Below are 17,943 nucleotides of genomic sequence, written 5' to 3' on the forward strand. Positions count from 1 at the left end.
AGGAGGTCAGTTCCCCTCGGGGCCACCTGAGAGCGCAGGAGCCCTATCAAACCTGGATATCTTTTAATTCGGCTTGTTTTGATTTGGCATGACTGGGATTTTTGCATTGACAGAGAGCTCGCGTTAGAAAATATTTCTAGTAGTAAGTAGGGTGGTACTTTGATAAACAGGTCAATATTTCCACATGGAACAAGTGGAAATAGTTTGTTAACTTGTTTTCCCAAAAAGAAAGCAAACTATAGTAAATGGTTATAAAATATAAGCAAGTTTAAATTTACTAATGCTATTAATGACCCATAATGATTACATATTCTGGTATATTCTATTAAACATGATTACTTAAGGAATTTGACAGCCCATCTTTACTTCCGATAGTAACCCACAGCTCTTGAGTTGTAAAATATACCAAAGCCCTTTCTTGACCCTGATTTCATGGAGACAACAGGGTTCTGGATTTTGTATATTCTCCAATCATAGTCAATGATTAAAAAAAAAATTGAAAGTCTCATCAACCCTTCTGGATCTCTTAATTTTCATTCATTATAAACTCCCCAGCAGCCATCTTTCCCTGTGTATGATGTCTTAGTGGTCAGGGAGAATCTGAAAGGCACTGCAGGAAGAGGGGTCCTTCTCCCTTCAAGCCTGGAGTTCTAACTAGTAAACTCAGGAAACCCAGTTAGCTATATTCTGAAAGGCTTTTCTTCTATTTTCGCTTTCTGTCTACTGTGTCCTCTCAACACTTCTACAAGGAAGAAAGAGCCGAGGCTGAGGGCACAGGCTACACCGAGAGGCTACACCGAGGCAGAATCTTACTGCAGCCCAGACTTTGGCTTCACGAACACCCTCAGGGTCAGCATCCCGGAATACTGTGGTTATGAGCACGCGCCACACACCTGTCTCATTTCCCCTTTTTAAATATCACATAAAATATTGATGAAAGATACAGTCTTGAGATTCTTAATGTATTTCAGAAGCTTTCTTTTCTCTTTTATTTTTGAACAGGACCTCATATATCCCAGACTGGCCTCAAATTATTAGATAGCTGAGGGTGACCTTCAGTTTATTTTTTTTAAGAGTTATTTTTTAATTTACGTGTACAAGTATTTTGCATGTATGTATCACGTATACCACATGTGTGCTTAGTGCCCACAAGGCCAGAAGAGGGTGTCAGGTCTCTGAAGACTGAAGTTATAGATGGTTATGACTTTCCACGTGGGTGCTGGGAAGCAAGTCCAGGTCCTGCAGAGGAGCAGGGTGTGCTCCTAACTGTTGAGCTCTCTCTAGCTCTGTTCATTTCTGACACCACTGCCTCAAATCCCCGAGTGTTAAGAGTACATGTGGGGAACAGAGAGAGGCCCGAGGATGTGAAGTTCTGAGCAAATCTGTATTATTAACATGGGCAAGGCTATGCCAAAATCCCCATAGCCCAGACCCATGGGAAATGGCGAAGCTTTCCCTCCTGGTCTGAATGCCCACCATAATGTTCTCCCTCTGGGTTTTTATGACTTGAAGACTGCTCCCCCACAGAAACTGCTCCTACTACATCTGCAATAGCCTCACCTCCTTGTTTAATATTCTCCATCAGAGAATCCAGTCCACTATTTCTGTGTTCATGTGTGCTTGTCTTTTCTTCATTTTCCCCATTGCCTCAGTCAGGCCCATCTCTGGAGCTGTGCTGGCCAGCCATTACAGGCATGTATTACTGTATCCAGTTTATGACGTTCCTGGGGTTGACCCAGAGCTATATGCATGTTGGGCAATAAAGGTGCACCCCGACTCTGAGAAACATCCTTAATATAGGTTATCCCACAAGTAAAAGTAACACAGCGAGGGACAAGTCTGCAGGATTATTTTTAACTATCTGTTTGTGTGTGTGTGTGCACGTGTGTGCACAAATGCATGTGCATGGCACAGCAGGAATGGGGAAGCCAGGAGACCGTTTATGGAAGTTAGTTTTCTCCTATCACCAGATGAATTCCTGAGACTGAACTCAGGATGCCAGGTAGGCATAAAAGCCCCTTTACCTGCTGAGCCATCTCACTGGCCTCCATTTTCAAAATTTTAGACCTAGGAGTATTTGCTAAAGGGAGTCAAGAATTCACGGAACAGTAAGATCCACGACTCTAGCTACTGGCACTTGCACCTAGAGAGTAAGGTTCAAACTGCCTTCCAGGATAGTTTAGTTGTAAGAACTATCTGGCAGGATTCCTGTATTGTACAGAAAAACCCAAGCAGATGGTTTAATGTTTCTAACAATTAAACATGCAGTTATCTAGTAGAATCTGGATCCAAACTCATGGGGATTAAAATAAACATCTGTTGGTACACAGTAAACGGAAGCTGTCAACGAGCTGGCATGGCGAGGCAGGCCTGCACTCCCAGCACTTGGGAGGATCAGGTCCTCTTCAGCTTTACAGTGAGTCTGAAGTCAGCCCAGGCTACAGGACACCCTGTGTCAAAACCAGAACCAAAGCCCACAAAAACAAACAAATGGAACAACAACAAAAAAACAAGAAATGCTTACTAACCATTATATACTTAGGTTAATAGCTAATTAAGACACATTATAATTTATAAATCATTAGATATGCAGTTATCTCAAATTCTTCATATATAATCTGAGAACTTTAAAAGATCAAGTTATTCAATCTAAGCTGTGCTGCCCAGGTACTTACGTTTTCAGTTAAAGGCAGACTATCTATTCTTTTTGTGAGGTTCTGAAGTTGAGCATAATACCAGTCTTTTTCCTTTTCTTCTTTGTCAAGATCAGCAAGGAGTAATGACCTGTGTTTAAAGAAAGGTAAATTTACACAAGCTACTGCATATTGCCTAAGAATAACTCTCCAGCTGTCACTGTAAAACGATAGTGAACTGCTGAAAAATCTGACTTGGATTGTGTAGTAGGACTTATGGATTCATACTCACTGACATATGGGTGCCCAGAGTGTTCCTTCCCTGAGTAAGACAGTTCTCAACCTGACCAGTAACAAGCTTCAGCCGAGGGCTTGCTTTCATACAGTCTAAGAGGTAAGTGAAGGGTGTGGACAGCACCAAGTTCAGTTTGTTTGGAAGAACAAACACTGCACTAAAGGAGTTAGGCCAGCAGCAATGACACTGGGAAAAGCGTGATGTCAGCTGCTGAGCTGCAACAACACTGGACAGACCTATCACATCTGCAGTCAGAGAAAGCTGCTCTGCATAGAGGAACTTAGCTTGGAATCTCGATGAATTTATGTAATTCCTGAAGAACCAGACCCACCATATACCTTACCATTATAAATATAAACAAAATACTGTTACTAAGATAAAACTCAAGAGGATTATAAAAGCACAAGCTCCTTATTGTTTTGTATGGTTCTTTTCCCAAAGCAATGTATGTTATAATTTTCTTGTGTTGTTTCCAGAAGTTTTCTATAAGGATGCACAGAATAATGTGCATAATTACATGTATGTTTAAAAATATTCTATTATTAGCATATGTTGCCCTATACATTTTTTCACTTAAAAAAATTTACCTGGGGGGGGGGTCATTCCACGTGAAAACAAAAGACCTACTATGTACTTCTCGATACCTGGCTAATAGCCCATGTATCTAACAATATTGATGAACCCATAAAGGAGACATACTATGGCCAGCCAGTTCTTTGCTGGGGAGTACTTAGCATCTTTTAAATATTTTTCTATTAACATAAATATTACATGGCTGTCTTTATATAATAATAATAAAGTACTTAATTCCATAATAAATTCTGAGGGCACATGCATTTTAACTTACCATTCCAGTAAGGTGTTATACCAACTTATAATATACAATTTTCATGAATTTAAGTATATGACACAACTTTGTGTGTGTGTATTTTGTTTGGTTTTTCAAGACGGAGTTTTTCTGTACAACTGCCCAGATTGCCCTAGAACTCAAAGAGCTCTTCCTGCCTCTGCCTTCCAAGTCCTGGAATTAAAGGCGTGTGCCACTACGCCCAGCTATGACACAACTTTTAATATCTTCCATATCTGAATTTATAAACCTCCAGAATATCACCATGATTTTAATTGATTTATTTTACTGTACATGAGACTATTTTTCTGAGTTTGCAAACCTCCCTTTTCTGTAACTTTGCTTCCTATTTAGAGGATTTCTATACTGAGAATGGCAGTACTTAGTCACTTCTATACTGAGAATGGCAGTACTTAGTCACTAGGTTGCATATGCATTTTTTCAATTTATCACTTATAATAGTTTTGTTATTTGGAAAATTTGGATTTTCATGTAGTCAGACCTGTGAATGTTTTCTATTATGGAATCTAGAATTTGGACACATGAGAAGATGCTTCCCACTCTGATGATATTTTTAAAATTCTGTTTGGTGTTTCCTTGAAAACATCCATAACGAGTACAAATGCATGTAGAAGGTTGTATATCTTACTGAGATCACCTTTCCTCAAAAATAATCTCAAAGACAAGCAACCTTAATCGTAAGAAAATAAATGGGTAGGAACTGGCAAGAGATAAATGATGCCAAACATGAGCCATGAGCATTTGCCACAGAGAAGCGGAGACAAAAGGAACCTGCGGTCAGCCCGTCCTCGGTATCTTACACTAGAAACGCAAAGGCACTTCCATGCACATGCCGTACCTACTACATAGGAACAAATGTTACCTTTCTTTTTCAAGCTCTTCCAAATATCCAGTACTTTCTCTGCTTCCATTTACAAACGCTCTTCTTGGGAAGGACCCCATGGGAACAGGACTGCACTCTCCGGAACGGCTGGACACCGACCCTTCCCGACTCCCATAGGAGCGAAGGGACATTTTTGAGCGCAGTCTCACTCCAGGAAAATTGCTATCTAAGTTAAATTCTAAGCAGAGACAAATCCTTATGTAGTAACTGCTTTATGTCAAGTAAAATATTCCTAAAGCTACTACATTATTTTAAAAGAAGTCTCAGGTTTATATTTTAACTACAAATGTATAAGGCTGAATAAATAATTATTTAGAATAGTTGTAATTTCCCTTGCAAAGTCAGCTTGAATCATGAAGAAAACAAGTATGTTAATGGGAATTACACAAAATGTCCATCCTTTGGAGGTGGGTGGTCCTTGGACTTCCCACAGGGCAGGGAACCCTGATTGCTCTTAGGGCTGACTAGGGAGGGGGACTTGATTGCGGGAGGGGAAGGGAAATGGGAGGCGGTGGCGGGGAGGAGGCAGAAATCTTTAATAAAGAAATAAATAAATTTAAAATAAAATAAAATGTCCATTATTAGATTCCTGTGATAATATTTAGGGACTCAAAAAGCAATTAGTCTAGTTTGAATTATTACTAAGCAGGGTCCCTGTCTGACACTAGAATTTCTAGGCAACAAAGTGAGAAAGACATTTTAAAACAGATCCTATCAGAAGCGGCATAGGAAAAGCTATCACCTCCATCCCAGACGGAGCACAAGAGATAATCTACCTGCCAAGGGAGTCTTGTGAGACATGACATATTGAAGCATATTTAGTGGCTGGTCAAATGCAATGAATTTAAAAAGTAGCTCAGAATTTCCAAGATGAAAACTTAAAATCGTACATTTAAAACAACGGGCAAACAGACCTTCTATCTATTTGCATTCAAGAGCTACGACCAAACATGGAAGTGCAAGCTGAGCCCAGTGTTCAAACTGAGAGCAGCTGAACTTCAATCAGTTGTCATGCTGAGCCTAAAACAGTATTTATTTATTTATTTATTTATTTATTTATTTATTTATTCGAGACAGGGTTTCTCTGTGGTTTTGGAGCCTGTCCTGGAACTAGCTCTTGTAGACCAGGCTGGTCTCGAACTCACAGAGATCCGGCTGCCTCTGCCTCCCGAGTGCTGGGATTAAAGGCGTGTGCCACCACCACCCGGCCTAAAACAGTATTTTTAAAATACTTAAAAAAATGTACCTTTAAGACGCTCTAGAAAGTCAATCTGTCCAGAAGAAGTCATAGTTTCATCTTCAATACTTCCCTGTAGCTGTTTAAGTACTTCCTATTGAAAAGAGCACAGTACATTAACATGAAATTCTAAGTCACTCCTTGAAGACACAAATCTGTATTTCTTGGCATTTAAATATGACCACGGATGAGAAAGCTACTTCAATTCAGGATGACAACATACCATAAGCTATAGTGTATATTAAATATATTACTATTATTCACTGTTATATCTCAATAACAATAATAATTGGCATTTTGTGATAGTGGGGATTACGAGGAGTCTCCATGCAAGACACTTCATGCCACACTTAAAAGGAAGGTATGGGGTGTTATGATCAAACTGCATTACCTGCAAACTTGAAAAGACTTAATGAAACAAACACTTATTTTGTACAGTATAGGCTAATAAAACATCAGCTAACTTTTATGAAAAGTGGAATTATTATCATTCTGAATCAGCTGACAACTACAGACTTGCTTAAGCTGTAAAAAAATGACTGCTTAGAACTTGTACCTCTTGGGCCTGTATCTGCATGACCAGGGCACGAGCCTGCTGTTTAGCAGCTTACTGCCCAAGTCCACAGCACACCTGCGCACACTAGAGCACCGACTTACACTTGGCAGACACCCACGTGCTAGCTGCCTCTTGACCTTGATACCATTGTCTTCCTTCTCACAAAGATTACTTCATAAAATTTTTTAAAAGTTTGAAAGTCATTTTCAATCTACTTTTTCTGTAAACCTTGTCTTTTACTTGTACTCCTTGGTAACTTACTTATAGTTCCCGTATACTGAAGCACGTCATTCTAGCCTCCAGCATGTCCTTTGGCATGCTGGCACCCTAAAACTAAAGGCAGCGTTACTGTGTGGGGAAGTGATCTGCCGCAAAGTGAGCAAAGCAGGAGGGGCAGCTCCACGGCTCCGCCTTGATCCTGGGTAGGGAGGTGTTGGGAAGGTGAATGATGTTCATGTGGAAATCATCTCAAGAGAGTATCAGCACTGTGAGAATGAGACCATATTCATATGGAGACACCTCCCTTACATGAGTGCAGAGCATGCCCAATGGTCAGCTGTCAAATGCAGGTCACTTCACCTCTTTGCCTGTGACTTTCCCCCAGGGTTCTAATCTCCTTCCATCATGGCGACTGCCTGTAGCAGTCTTTTAACCTTATCATCTTATGACAAGATGACCACAGCACGTCATACAGAAAAACAAAGTGTGCAAAAAAAAAAAAAAAAAGATACCATTGAACACGTTTGTATAGAATGACAAGAAAAAGCTTCTCTTTACGTCGGTGATGGAATTATTGGAATTACAAATATAAATCAGTGGATGAGCTGGATGGAAAGCTCGGAGGTAGAGTGCTTATCTAGGACACACAGGCCCTAGGGCTGAGCATTAGCCCCTCCCCAAATCCCTATACAAACTGAATGATTCTGGGATTGCTTGCATTTCCTAATCTTAAAACTGGTTAAATTCACAACTTGTAATAAAACTACTTTTTTAAGCCTCTGAGACTTACAATCTGAATTTGAATCATGGAACCCACATGGCAGAAAAAAATTGACTTCCACAAACTGTCCTCTGGTTTCCGTAAGTACAACACACACACACACATACATGCATGCATATAGCAGGTAAATAACTGCGCTGGGCACAGCTTAGCAGTAGAATGCTTTTTGTGGAGAATGTGTGTCACCGTAAGTTTAATTCTCAGGGCGATACAAAAGCCCCTACACATCTGTTAGAAATATATTGATAAAAGCAGCAATGTAATTAGAACAAAATTTAAGGCTAAAAGTTTTTTAAGGATTTTATGAGTAGCAATTCTAAAAAGTATCAGCGTGTGCCATTCGTCTTTCATGCTATTTTGTTAAGTGCTCTGACTTATGACCTTCACTAGGCAAAGCTGGACATCCACCTCGCTCCGATCCAGTCACTCTACCTTAAGATGACAACATTCCGCATGATCTATACTGCTTACAGCTTGCAGTGAACAGTCTATGCCTACCCCTAACAAAAATAACCCCACTTGTATTTCTATTGTGAGGCTCAATTTATACAGGTACCGATCTTTAGTCCTCAATGGCTTAACCTTTCCAACTTCGGTGGCCTCAAGTTCTGACCAGTGTATCCTCAGTCCCCAGAAACAGCCACTATGCTGCAACTAGACAGTATACAGCCCTTTGAGTTTCTGTTTTCTGCTTTAAACAATCACCTGTAAGATGCCTTCATACTACTGCATGTATTCATCCATTATTCCTTTGGTGAAGTATAGAATCTACTATATGATGGGACATTTGGATGGCCCCAGTCTGAAGGCCACTATGCAGACTGCTAGTATGATCATCTTGTATGAGCATCTTGTATGCAGACTGCTAGTATGATCACTCTGGACAAGCATCTTGTGTGTAAGCACTTAGTTCTCTTGGGGTGATTTCAAGCTCAAATGTTGAATCACAGTGTTTACCTTAAGAAGAAACTGTTGTTGTTGTGTATGTGTGTTTAAAATAGGCCCACCAGCAGTGTGTGAACACTTCAATATTCCAATTTATATGAAACGGTCACATTTTAAATCTTAGTCATTTGAGTAGGTGTAAGATGATCTTTGTATTTCCCCAATGACAGGTGATACCCAATTACTTTCCATTAGTGTACCTGGCCACTTATCTTCCTCCTTGGACTGTCTTAATTCATGTTGCAAAACACTGGCTATTGAAACCTATTTGTCTATGTGTGTGTGTGTGTGTGGCACACTTGAGGGGATTAGGAAACTTTTGGGGGTCAGTTCTCTTCCATCTTATTGAGGCAAGGGCAACTCTCCTTTCTGCTGCTGCTGCCGAGCCAGATACTCCAGGCTAACGAGGCCTTGAGCTTTTGGGAAATGGATTCTCTTGTCTCTGCTCTCCTCTTACTTTAGGAGTGCCGGGACTACAGATGTCAGGAGCACAGCATTTCCTTCTGGGGGGGGGGGTGTCACCCTGCTTGTGCCACCAGTGCTTTACCTTACCAACTGACCATCTTCCCAGCTCCCCAAACTAGCTCTTACTGTTTATAATACAAGTCCCTTATATATTTTGAAACAAGTTCTTTTGTCAAATATATGTGCAGTGTGGTAAGTGATTTTCCTTAGTTGATAATGGCCTGTTTTTAATTTTCTTATTGAAGCCTCTGAAGATATAAATTTTTAATTCTGATGAAGCCTATATTGGCTAGTTTTATGTCAACTTGCACAAGCTACAGTCATCAGAGAGGAGGGAGCTTCAATTGAGAAAAAAGCCTCCATAGGATCGGGCTATAGGCAGGCCTACTGGGCATTTCCTTAATAAGTGATTGATAGAGGAGGCTGAGCCATGATGGGTGGTGCCATCCCTGGGCAGTTGGTCCTGGTTTTTATAAGAAAGTGAGATTGATTACCATGCCATGAGGAGCAAGCAAGTAAGCAGCACTCTTTTGGTTTCAGCATCAGCTCCTGTCTTCAGGTTCCTGCCCTGACTGACTTCCTCTGATGATAAACTGAGATGTGGAAGTGTAAGACAAATAAACCCTTTCCTCCCCAAGTTGCTTTGGTTGTGGTGTTTCATCATAGCAGTAGTAACCCTAAGGCCAGTCACTACCAGGATAATGGGATGTTTCTGTGACAGACCTGACCATGTTTTGGGGGAGAACTGTGGAAGGACTTTGGAACTCTGGGTTAGAAAAGTCACCGAGTGTTCAGGGTTTGGTGAGCTGTTCTGTAGGAGCCTGGAAGATGAGAATGTTGAGGGCAGTGCAGAGGTCCAGCTTGTGAGGTTTCAGAGGGAAGTTAAGAGTCGATCACGGTCATTTGTTATTTTCAATTCTGTGGCCTTGTTAGCTGGGGCTGAAGAAGAGCTGTGATAAACAAGATACCAGAAGCCGGGCGGTGGTGGCGCACGCCTTTAATCCCAGCACTCAGGAGGCAGAGGCAGGTGGATCTCTGTGAGTTCGAGGCCAGCCTGGTCTACAAGAGCTAGTTCAGGAGAGGAACCAAAAAGCTACGGAGAAACCCTGTCTCAAAAATTTAAAAAACAAAAACAAAAAACAAAAACAAACAAACAAAAAAACAAGATACCAGAAACTGCTTTGCTGGGATACTCGAGGCTGCTCAGCTGGAGCCGAGAAACTTGTGGTAATTAAGAGGAGCCCAGCAGGTGAGATCTTCTGGGAAGTTGGGAAGTGCTTGGTTCCTGAGAGTCAGAACACTTTTTACTGTGGATACAATTATCTGTCAAAAATTTATAGTATTTCTGGCACTTTACAAATTTTCATTTTTTTCATTATTCTATTTATGTCAAGAATCTTTGACTAACTCCAACTTCTGCATTACCTCCTACTTTCTGTTTTCTTGATTACCATTTTCTTATTTCTTAAAACTTGACAATATGCCAATGGTGTGTCTATAAGAACAAGAAAGACTTAAGATGAGTGTATTCTTTCTGTAGATTACCCCTGCTGGGGCTGCCCTCTTCCATCCCACCAGATGCAGTGAATGGTTTGCAGGTCATTTTATTATTTTGTTTCTTGAGTATGTCCTTTTTATTTGGATTGAAACCATGGGCGTCTGTTTCCTCGGCCTTCAACCCCCTACTCTATACAATTCCAGATCTGACACGTGGTTGGGAACAAGCCACGCCTGGCACAGCAGATGCATCCATTAAACATCTCACTACAGCTTCTCTGCATGATTTTCTGGTTCTTATCTCTTTAGCACTAAAAATCCATCTCTTGGAGTTGAGGTTTTTAATCTGGTCCAATAAGTTCAAATCCTGGCAAACACTTTATGAAACTAAAGTTACCCTCTCTGTAGCCACGTCCTATAAGCTAATATTATGCCTTCTATCTCCCCCCAAACCCCGCTTCTCCACGACTCAGCATCCACAGCAAAGACTGCCATGGCTGGAGCTCTTCTCCCCTGCCTTCATGTGTGCTCCCCCGCCAAAGCTGTCAGCTTGTGCCCAGCTTGGCTTGCACTTATGTCCCCAGAGAGGAAAGTCACCAGTAATCTCCGCTTGCTCTGCTTCCCGTGACACAGCACTTCTTCTGCAGTCTTTTAGGAGGTGTATTTATAGAGGGGCTCTCAACACAGCACACTCACACACTTGTAACTAAACTTGAAGTATTTCCTCAGCACCCTGTTCATATCCTCTAATTCTTAATATGCATCCTCCTGTGCTATCTATCCCACAGTATTTTAATGTTTTTATGGTGATGTCAGGTGGCCAACAACAGTACCCTATTTTGCCACTAGGTGGTAGTACTGCTTATATTTTAGGCTTCCTTGGTTTAATCTGAAGATGCCTTGCTTTGTGGTGACTAGGTTAAAGGTCAGGAAACAAGCTTTGCCATTGTTCTATGTGTTCTAAAGAGTGTTTGAACTACTGTGTTGCATTAAATTTAACCCAACATGGGAAACACCAACACTTTCAAAAGCATCTTTTTACAAATCAATATAAGACAAAACAGGTCACAGTTCCTGTTCTTTAACAGCACAGAGCCCGTTAGGAAGCAATCCAACAATAACTTGACTGATGGCTGTAATTACTATGATGCTGTAAGCCCAGTCCTAATGAAATAGGTCTGCAAGGGTGTGTGCAGAGACACCTTCGAGAAATCGCTGAATTCAGACGCACCTTAAATATATTCCTCCTGTACCTGGTTTATAAGCAAGCAACACAAGGTATGACTCGAATGGTCACTCTCAAAGACACTCTACTTTCAGCATGGAGATGGACCTAATGTCGACTAAAATGTCTCCTCCAAAGTGTTTTTTAAAAACAATTTTTGGACTTGCTTAAATAGTTAAATGAAAACTTCAAGCTAGAACTGAGTTCTGTATGACAAATTAGATATGTACAATTTAAACAGGCCCTTCAGGAGGAAATGTGCAATGTATATGCAGTCAAGCAAACCAAAATGTGTCTGCACATTGTTTCCCTGAACTCTCAAACAGATGCCCTGTACAAGTTTAAAGGGCGCTGTGCTGTAAGTGTTACGATAACAAATGGCTTTTTAACCTATTAGGTAACTGACTCTAGTGTTTTAAATCACTGATAGTAGCTTGTGGTAAGAAAAAACCAAATCATTGTTTATAGTTATCCTATTTCCAAAATGATATGAAGTGTCTATTTTGAAGACGTTATTGCCAGAGAGTTTTTATGGCAATTAGAATGGGAAAAAGATAATAGGAAGATAGGAAGACAGTGTGTGAGAGCAAAGGCTGAGCTGTTAGGAAGATAGGAAGACAGTGTGTGAGAGCAAAGGCTGAGCTGTTAGGAAGATAGGAAGACAGTGTGTGAGAGCAAAGGCTGAGCTGTTAGGATGCTGGAGCTAAAGGAGAAAGCAGGAAAGAGAACAGTTTCTTCAGTGAGACACAGCAGTCTAGAAAAGGAGACTCTGAAATGACAGAAAAGAACTAGACAGAATAGGAGATATCTATAGATGAGCAAAATGGAGTATTCAGAGGAAAAAGTCAGAAATCAAGATGTTAAAATAGCCAAGCAACAGAAACAACACAAAATACAACTTTCCCTCAGGGAAGGAAGTAAACCATTTCTGTTGACAATCTCCAATTTTATGAAGTTATTATATTTGTTGGGAATCTGCCTAACTGATAATTACAGTAACTAAAGTTTTAATCAATTACTTTGAATCTTTTCCCTTCTACACACTAAATATTTTACTGTGTAAGTTTTCTTGCTACCTGGCAAACCAACATCAGTGCTTAGAAGTGTCACGGAAATCATTCTCTAGGCTTATGATGCCTGCATTTTCCAAATAATGCAATGAAATATTTGAGATACACTGTAAAATAAAGCTAGTTTCTATAAGCTGTACAGAAACCCTTCCCTCTAAACTGAATACAATGATAAAGTTGGGGTTATTATTTTTAAACTTAAAAACTAGAAAGAACTAGTCACCAGGGCTAATTTATTTTCTTTGAATGATTTGTTATATTAATTTAACACATTTACTAAGAATATGTTAACTTTTCTAAGAAAGAGTTCATATATTATTGTTTAGTTTAAAGTATACTTTTGAGTCAGTAAAGCATCTTAGCTACCCCAAGTTGACAAGAGGATACGGAATGAAAGTGGATCAGCTACAATTAAAAGTTGCAGTCTTGATACCTTCATATTAGATGCCTCAGTTTCCAGTTTTGTAAGATGATTGGAATTATCTTCTAGCTCTTGTCGAAGATTTGAGTTCTCCATCTTCAGGGCCTCCACCTGCTTTAACAACTGATCATATGAAGCTGCAGCCATCCTTGGCTACCCTTGGACCTATAGGGTTAAAAAGGATTTTGAAATTCACTACTGAAAATGGAGAAGCTGCTTGTTTTGTTTTGAAGGAAGAGACAATGACAGCAAAGCTGTCCAGACAGGGATGGTGCCTGTGTGCGGGTTTGGTCTCCAAACGACGCCACTCAAGCAGCAGCACCTCCTGAGAGGATAGAACACAGGGTCCTAGCTGAAGAGAAACAGGGTAAAAGCAGAAGGCAGACCTCAGCCTATTTGCACAGGGAAGATTTCTATCTGTAAGAATCTTTCAAGGTTAAAGATGATCTAACTAGCCCTGTTATGTCAAACTTACAGAACAGAGCCACCGATAAGGAATTTGTATAGTAATGGATTTCAGTCTTAGATTTGAGCATGGGTTATAGGTTTTCAGAGTCAGAACAGATTAACAAGACCATTCTACCACTTTTATTTAATGAAAGGTTTGTCTTAAAACATCCATGGTGAAGTAGTTCTGAAGATTTAAGATGTCACAGAACAGCAGCCATTCACAAAACTGTCGCAAAGGCAAAGATAAAACTGAGACTGCTGATGGAAAGGATAGCCCAGTCTATGGCAGAAGCGGTCTGTGTTCAAACTGAGGCTGAAAGGTATTTGACAAAAGAAAGTGGATGGGATGACCTTACAGATAAGACTTCAAAGAGAGTGGAGGGAACAGAGGAGACAAGAAAGAGAGCGCTGTTGGGATGACCAGATGCAGGATGACACAGGGCATGTCAAGACTAAGCAAGAGAAAAACAAAAGAAGAAAAAGAAAGAATAACAAGAGTCAGGGAACCCAGATTCTCTTTTTAGTTTAACGTCAACTAATTTTGGAATAAAAATTAAGAATAAACAATTCTAAATTATTTAATACAAATCATCACATACATTTAAAGACCCTGATATAAACTGCTTCCATAAAAGGAAAGGAGTCCATTAGGACAATGCAGGCTGCTTGCACCATTGGTTATTCGTGACAATACCGGAGCTGTACAACTCGAGCACCCTAACAACAAATCAAGGGACTCGAATCTAGTCATTTCTACAAGACCAGAGACACTGGTGAACCTGGGACAACCCAAGGGTGCCTAAGAAGGGGAGGCCTGGGCTGGAGACCGTCTACCGGAAGTTTCCAAAGTTAAAAACAAGGAGACTCGTATTTGGAAGCATGGTCTTAGGCTCAGGCACGGTCATCTATCGGTTAACTTTCACCCCTTCATTACTTCATTTCTAGAAGGCATTTACCACCTACTTCAACATAACTTAGAGGAATGCTGTTAGGAGTAACAAAATAGAGACTGAAAACCAACGATCCTATGTAAATATATTCTGAAAGCACACATGTAGCATAACTTCTTAGTGAGACCTTATTACGGTGAAGCTGCCCTTCCGTTACACCAGGGATGAGAGGAAAAGAAGCAGACCACTTTCAACAGGACCAAGGAGAGCTCTCAGACAACGGCAAAATTCATATGATTAATCTTTTTTTTTCTGTTTTATATATGTCAATAATAAGCAGGTTCAGAAATACACAGCATATTGAAATCATCTGACAAGTAGGGACCCAACAAAGCTCGAATAATTAAGCCTCAAAATAATTTACTTAAAATACAATTACAGGCAATGTTACACTAAAATAACAAAACGAGGGAAAAGCTCATGTGGGGGTGTGCTGAGACAAGTCAATTTACATAACCACAAAAAAAAAGCAAGCTCTGGCCAGCAGGCAGAAACTTCAGATTGATGTCGGTACATTGTTTGAGTAAAAGAGTGCAATGCCCATAGCGGCCAGAAGAGGGCATCAGATCCTCTGGAGCTGGAGTTGCAGGTGGTTGGGATCCACCCAATGTTAGTGCTGAAAACTCAAGCACTCTTATTGGCCAAAGGCCCCAGATTTGTTTTGAATGGTGGTCAAGATTTTCATGACCTCTACTCCCCTAAAGAATCTCAATCACTAAAGTCCTTCTGCTCTAACAATGAAATAAGAAAACAATGAGATGTTTCACGGAGGATTACTCTACCTTATAACCCTTCTAGGAGGCTGAAGCTGTCATGTCTTATACAAAAATTGGACATTTTTAGCCGGGTGGTGGTGGCACACGCCTTTAATCCCAGCACTTGGGAGGCAGAGGCAGGCGGAGTTCGAGGCCAGCCTGGTCTACAAAAGCTAGTTCCAGGACAGGAACCAAAAAGCTACGGAGAAACCCTGTCTCGAAAATTAAAAAAAAAAAAAAAAAAAAAAAGGAAATTTTGGCATTTACTTTGGGAATACTTTTCAAGCAATCATAAGAATTTCACACCAAATAGTGTAACTAGAAGTCATTCAACAGCTTTTTTTTTAAAAAGGGTTGGAGGTGATGCTCAGTGGTAAGTTCTTGCCTCGAATATACGAGGGGTCAATCTCCAGTACCCACCCAAGCACAGAGCTTACGTGATCACATAATGCCACCATGCCTTGTGAATTGGAAACTCAAAAACTTGCCTTGACCGAGAGCATGCAAACACCTCAACTTATTTCCCTGTAGTTAAGATGCCAGCTCAGATCCCTGCTCACATCTTGAGGTGGGGCAAGAGCAAGCAAAAGGAGGCTATAACCCAGACTTTACCTAAATACTTACAGAAAACACATGCACTGCAGAAAACAAAGCAAGGAACAGAAAGGCAAAAGTAGTACGACCAGGATTAAACGTGGAGAATTCATTATTACTCACTTAAGTCTGGGACTGCTATTTTTTTTTTTTTTAAATAATAGAACTGCTTGTCTTGGTTTTAAAAAGAGATGTATCTGCTAATACTTTTAGATGATAATGGAGTAAACATTAATGGAAAAATACCAAAGTAAATCATAAAAGATCTCCTAAAATCGTAAGATCATAAAAGACCATTAGTCAAACAATATACCAGAAAACATAATTTACCAAACTGATCCCCATAAAGAAATGGGCCATTTTTCTAGGAAGACTCACAATACAGTTGGGCATGGTGGTGTATACCAATAATCAGCCTTAGCACTAAAGACTAAGGCAGGAGGATGATTACAAATTCAAGGTCAGCAATTCTTTTTTTTTTTTTTAAAGATTTATTATGTATACAACATTCTGCCTCAATATATGCCCACACGCCAGAGGAGGGCGCCAGATCTCAGCACAGATGGTTGTGAGCCACCATGTGGTCGCTGGGAATTGAACTCAGGACCTCTGGAAGAGCAGCCAGTGCTCTTAACCTCTGAGCCATCTCTCCAGCCCCCAAGGTCAGCAATTCTGCATAGAAAGACTGGGTTGGAGGAGTCACGATGGCAAAGCTGTTACTACTAGTTTGTATCACTGGACATGAACAGACCACACAGAGAAAAGAACTAAGGAGAAGAGGTGTTTTCTATTCCAGCAGCCGTCCTTGTTGAAAACAATGAATGAAAGAGCTCTTGCCGGCCAGGCCTTAGCTCAATGTGGAGGGCATGCTTAGCAGGTGTGAAGCCCCAGGTTCAACCCCAACACTAGACAACCGAACACTCCAACTTCCTTAATATGACTCACATCAGCCCTAGAAGAAGTCCTCCTTATACAGAAACATTAGATTACAGCAGTAGTTGACACAAATTAATAAAGGAATTTAGAAGGCAAACCTTGGATGAAGTATTACACAACTGAAATAGTGGGGAACAATATATGAATATACTATAGGACAAACACTAAAAATTCCTATGTTCAAATAGAAGGCAGATAGAAGATGAAACACAAGAAACAGATCCCATTTACAAGAACTGCTAAGTCATGCTTCCATATCTAAATTTATGGCTTTATCTTCCTAGCGGTAATCCGTGGGGAAAACATAGGTGGATGCTGTAAACTTACATAGATCGCCAACAAGTGGGAAGGCATGACTGTGCATTAAGATCAGCATCATAAACACGCTACTTTCCCTAAAGTAACATAAATTTATAATTCCAATAAAAATTTTGCATAAGGTTTATTTTGGTTGTTTTCTGTAGCTACACAATTGGGAAAAAAAGGCTAGCAAAGATATAAAATGACAGTGGAGCAGACCCATCACATACTCACATGAGGCCCAAGCTGTCCTCAAATTACCACAGCCCAGGCTAGCGCCCCACTTGTAGCAAGCCTCTTGCCCAGCCTCCCAAGGGCTGGGGCTACACCACCCTGGCTTCCAATGGTACAGTCCATTTCCAGTTTCCTTAGTTCTGACAGTCAGAAAGAGTGGAGAACTGAATGAGTGTGCATGGGAACTAATCCTTCTCTTTACTGTAGCTAGTCTCTAAGTTCAAAGTTATTTAAGTGTGGCGGTGGTGGTGTGTGTGTACATGCTGTTTTGAGACAGGGTCTCACCACATAGCCCTGGCTGGCCTGGAATTTAAGTGATCCAACCGCTTCTACTTCTCCAGTGCTGGGATTAATCATGCGTGCCTCCACAAACAGCCTAAATAAAAGTTTTTTTAAAAGCTGTAATATCGACATATAAATAAATCAATCACTAGAATATAATTTTTAAAACATGAAAGCAAACATAAGAAATTGAGTCTATGATAAAGGTAATATTTCAAATATGGAAAAGAAGGGTTTTAGTAATGCTAAACAGAAGTACAGCCACGAGGAGTGCCCTGCTCCTAAACAGAAGTACAGCCACGAGGAGTGCCCTGCTCCTAAACAGAAGGACGGCCACTAGGAGGGGA

General features: G+C 40.5%; 1 protein-coding gene across 16 annotated transcripts in view; it reads right to left on the reverse strand.

Moving 5' to 3' along the window:
- The window catches only part of Apc (APC regulator of WNT signaling pathway), a 96,408-nt gene that overhangs the window by 41,469 nt on the left and 36,996 nt on the right, over nucleotides 1-17,943 (reverse strand). For 8 of the 16 annotated variants that reach the window (XM_057788993.1, XM_057788985.1, XM_057788983.1 and 5 more), the window contains exons 2-5: nucleotides 13,108-13,260; nucleotides 5,926-6,010; nucleotides 4,659-4,857; nucleotides 2,676-2,784 (exon numbers count right to left, since the gene is read on the reverse strand). In XM_057788993.1, the coding sequence (XP_057644976.1) occupies nucleotides 2,676-2,784; nucleotides 4,659-4,857; nucleotides 5,926-6,010; nucleotides 13,108-13,242 (528 nt within the window). In that variant the 5' untranslated portion in view covers nucleotides 13,243-13,260. The remainder of the gene's footprint in view (nucleotides 1-2,675; nucleotides 2,785-4,658; nucleotides 4,858-5,925; nucleotides 6,011-13,107; nucleotides 13,261-17,943) is intronic. The other 8 variants (XM_057788986.1, XM_057788984.1, XM_057788982.1 and 5 more) reach the window with 1 other exon arrangement.

The sequence above is a fragment of the Chionomys nivalis genome, chromosome 14 (genome assembly GCF_950005125.1).
Source record: "Chionomys nivalis chromosome 14, mChiNiv1.1, whole genome shotgun sequence".
Taxonomy (NCBI): Eukaryota; Metazoa; Chordata; class Mammalia; order Rodentia; family Cricetidae; genus Chionomys; species Chionomys nivalis.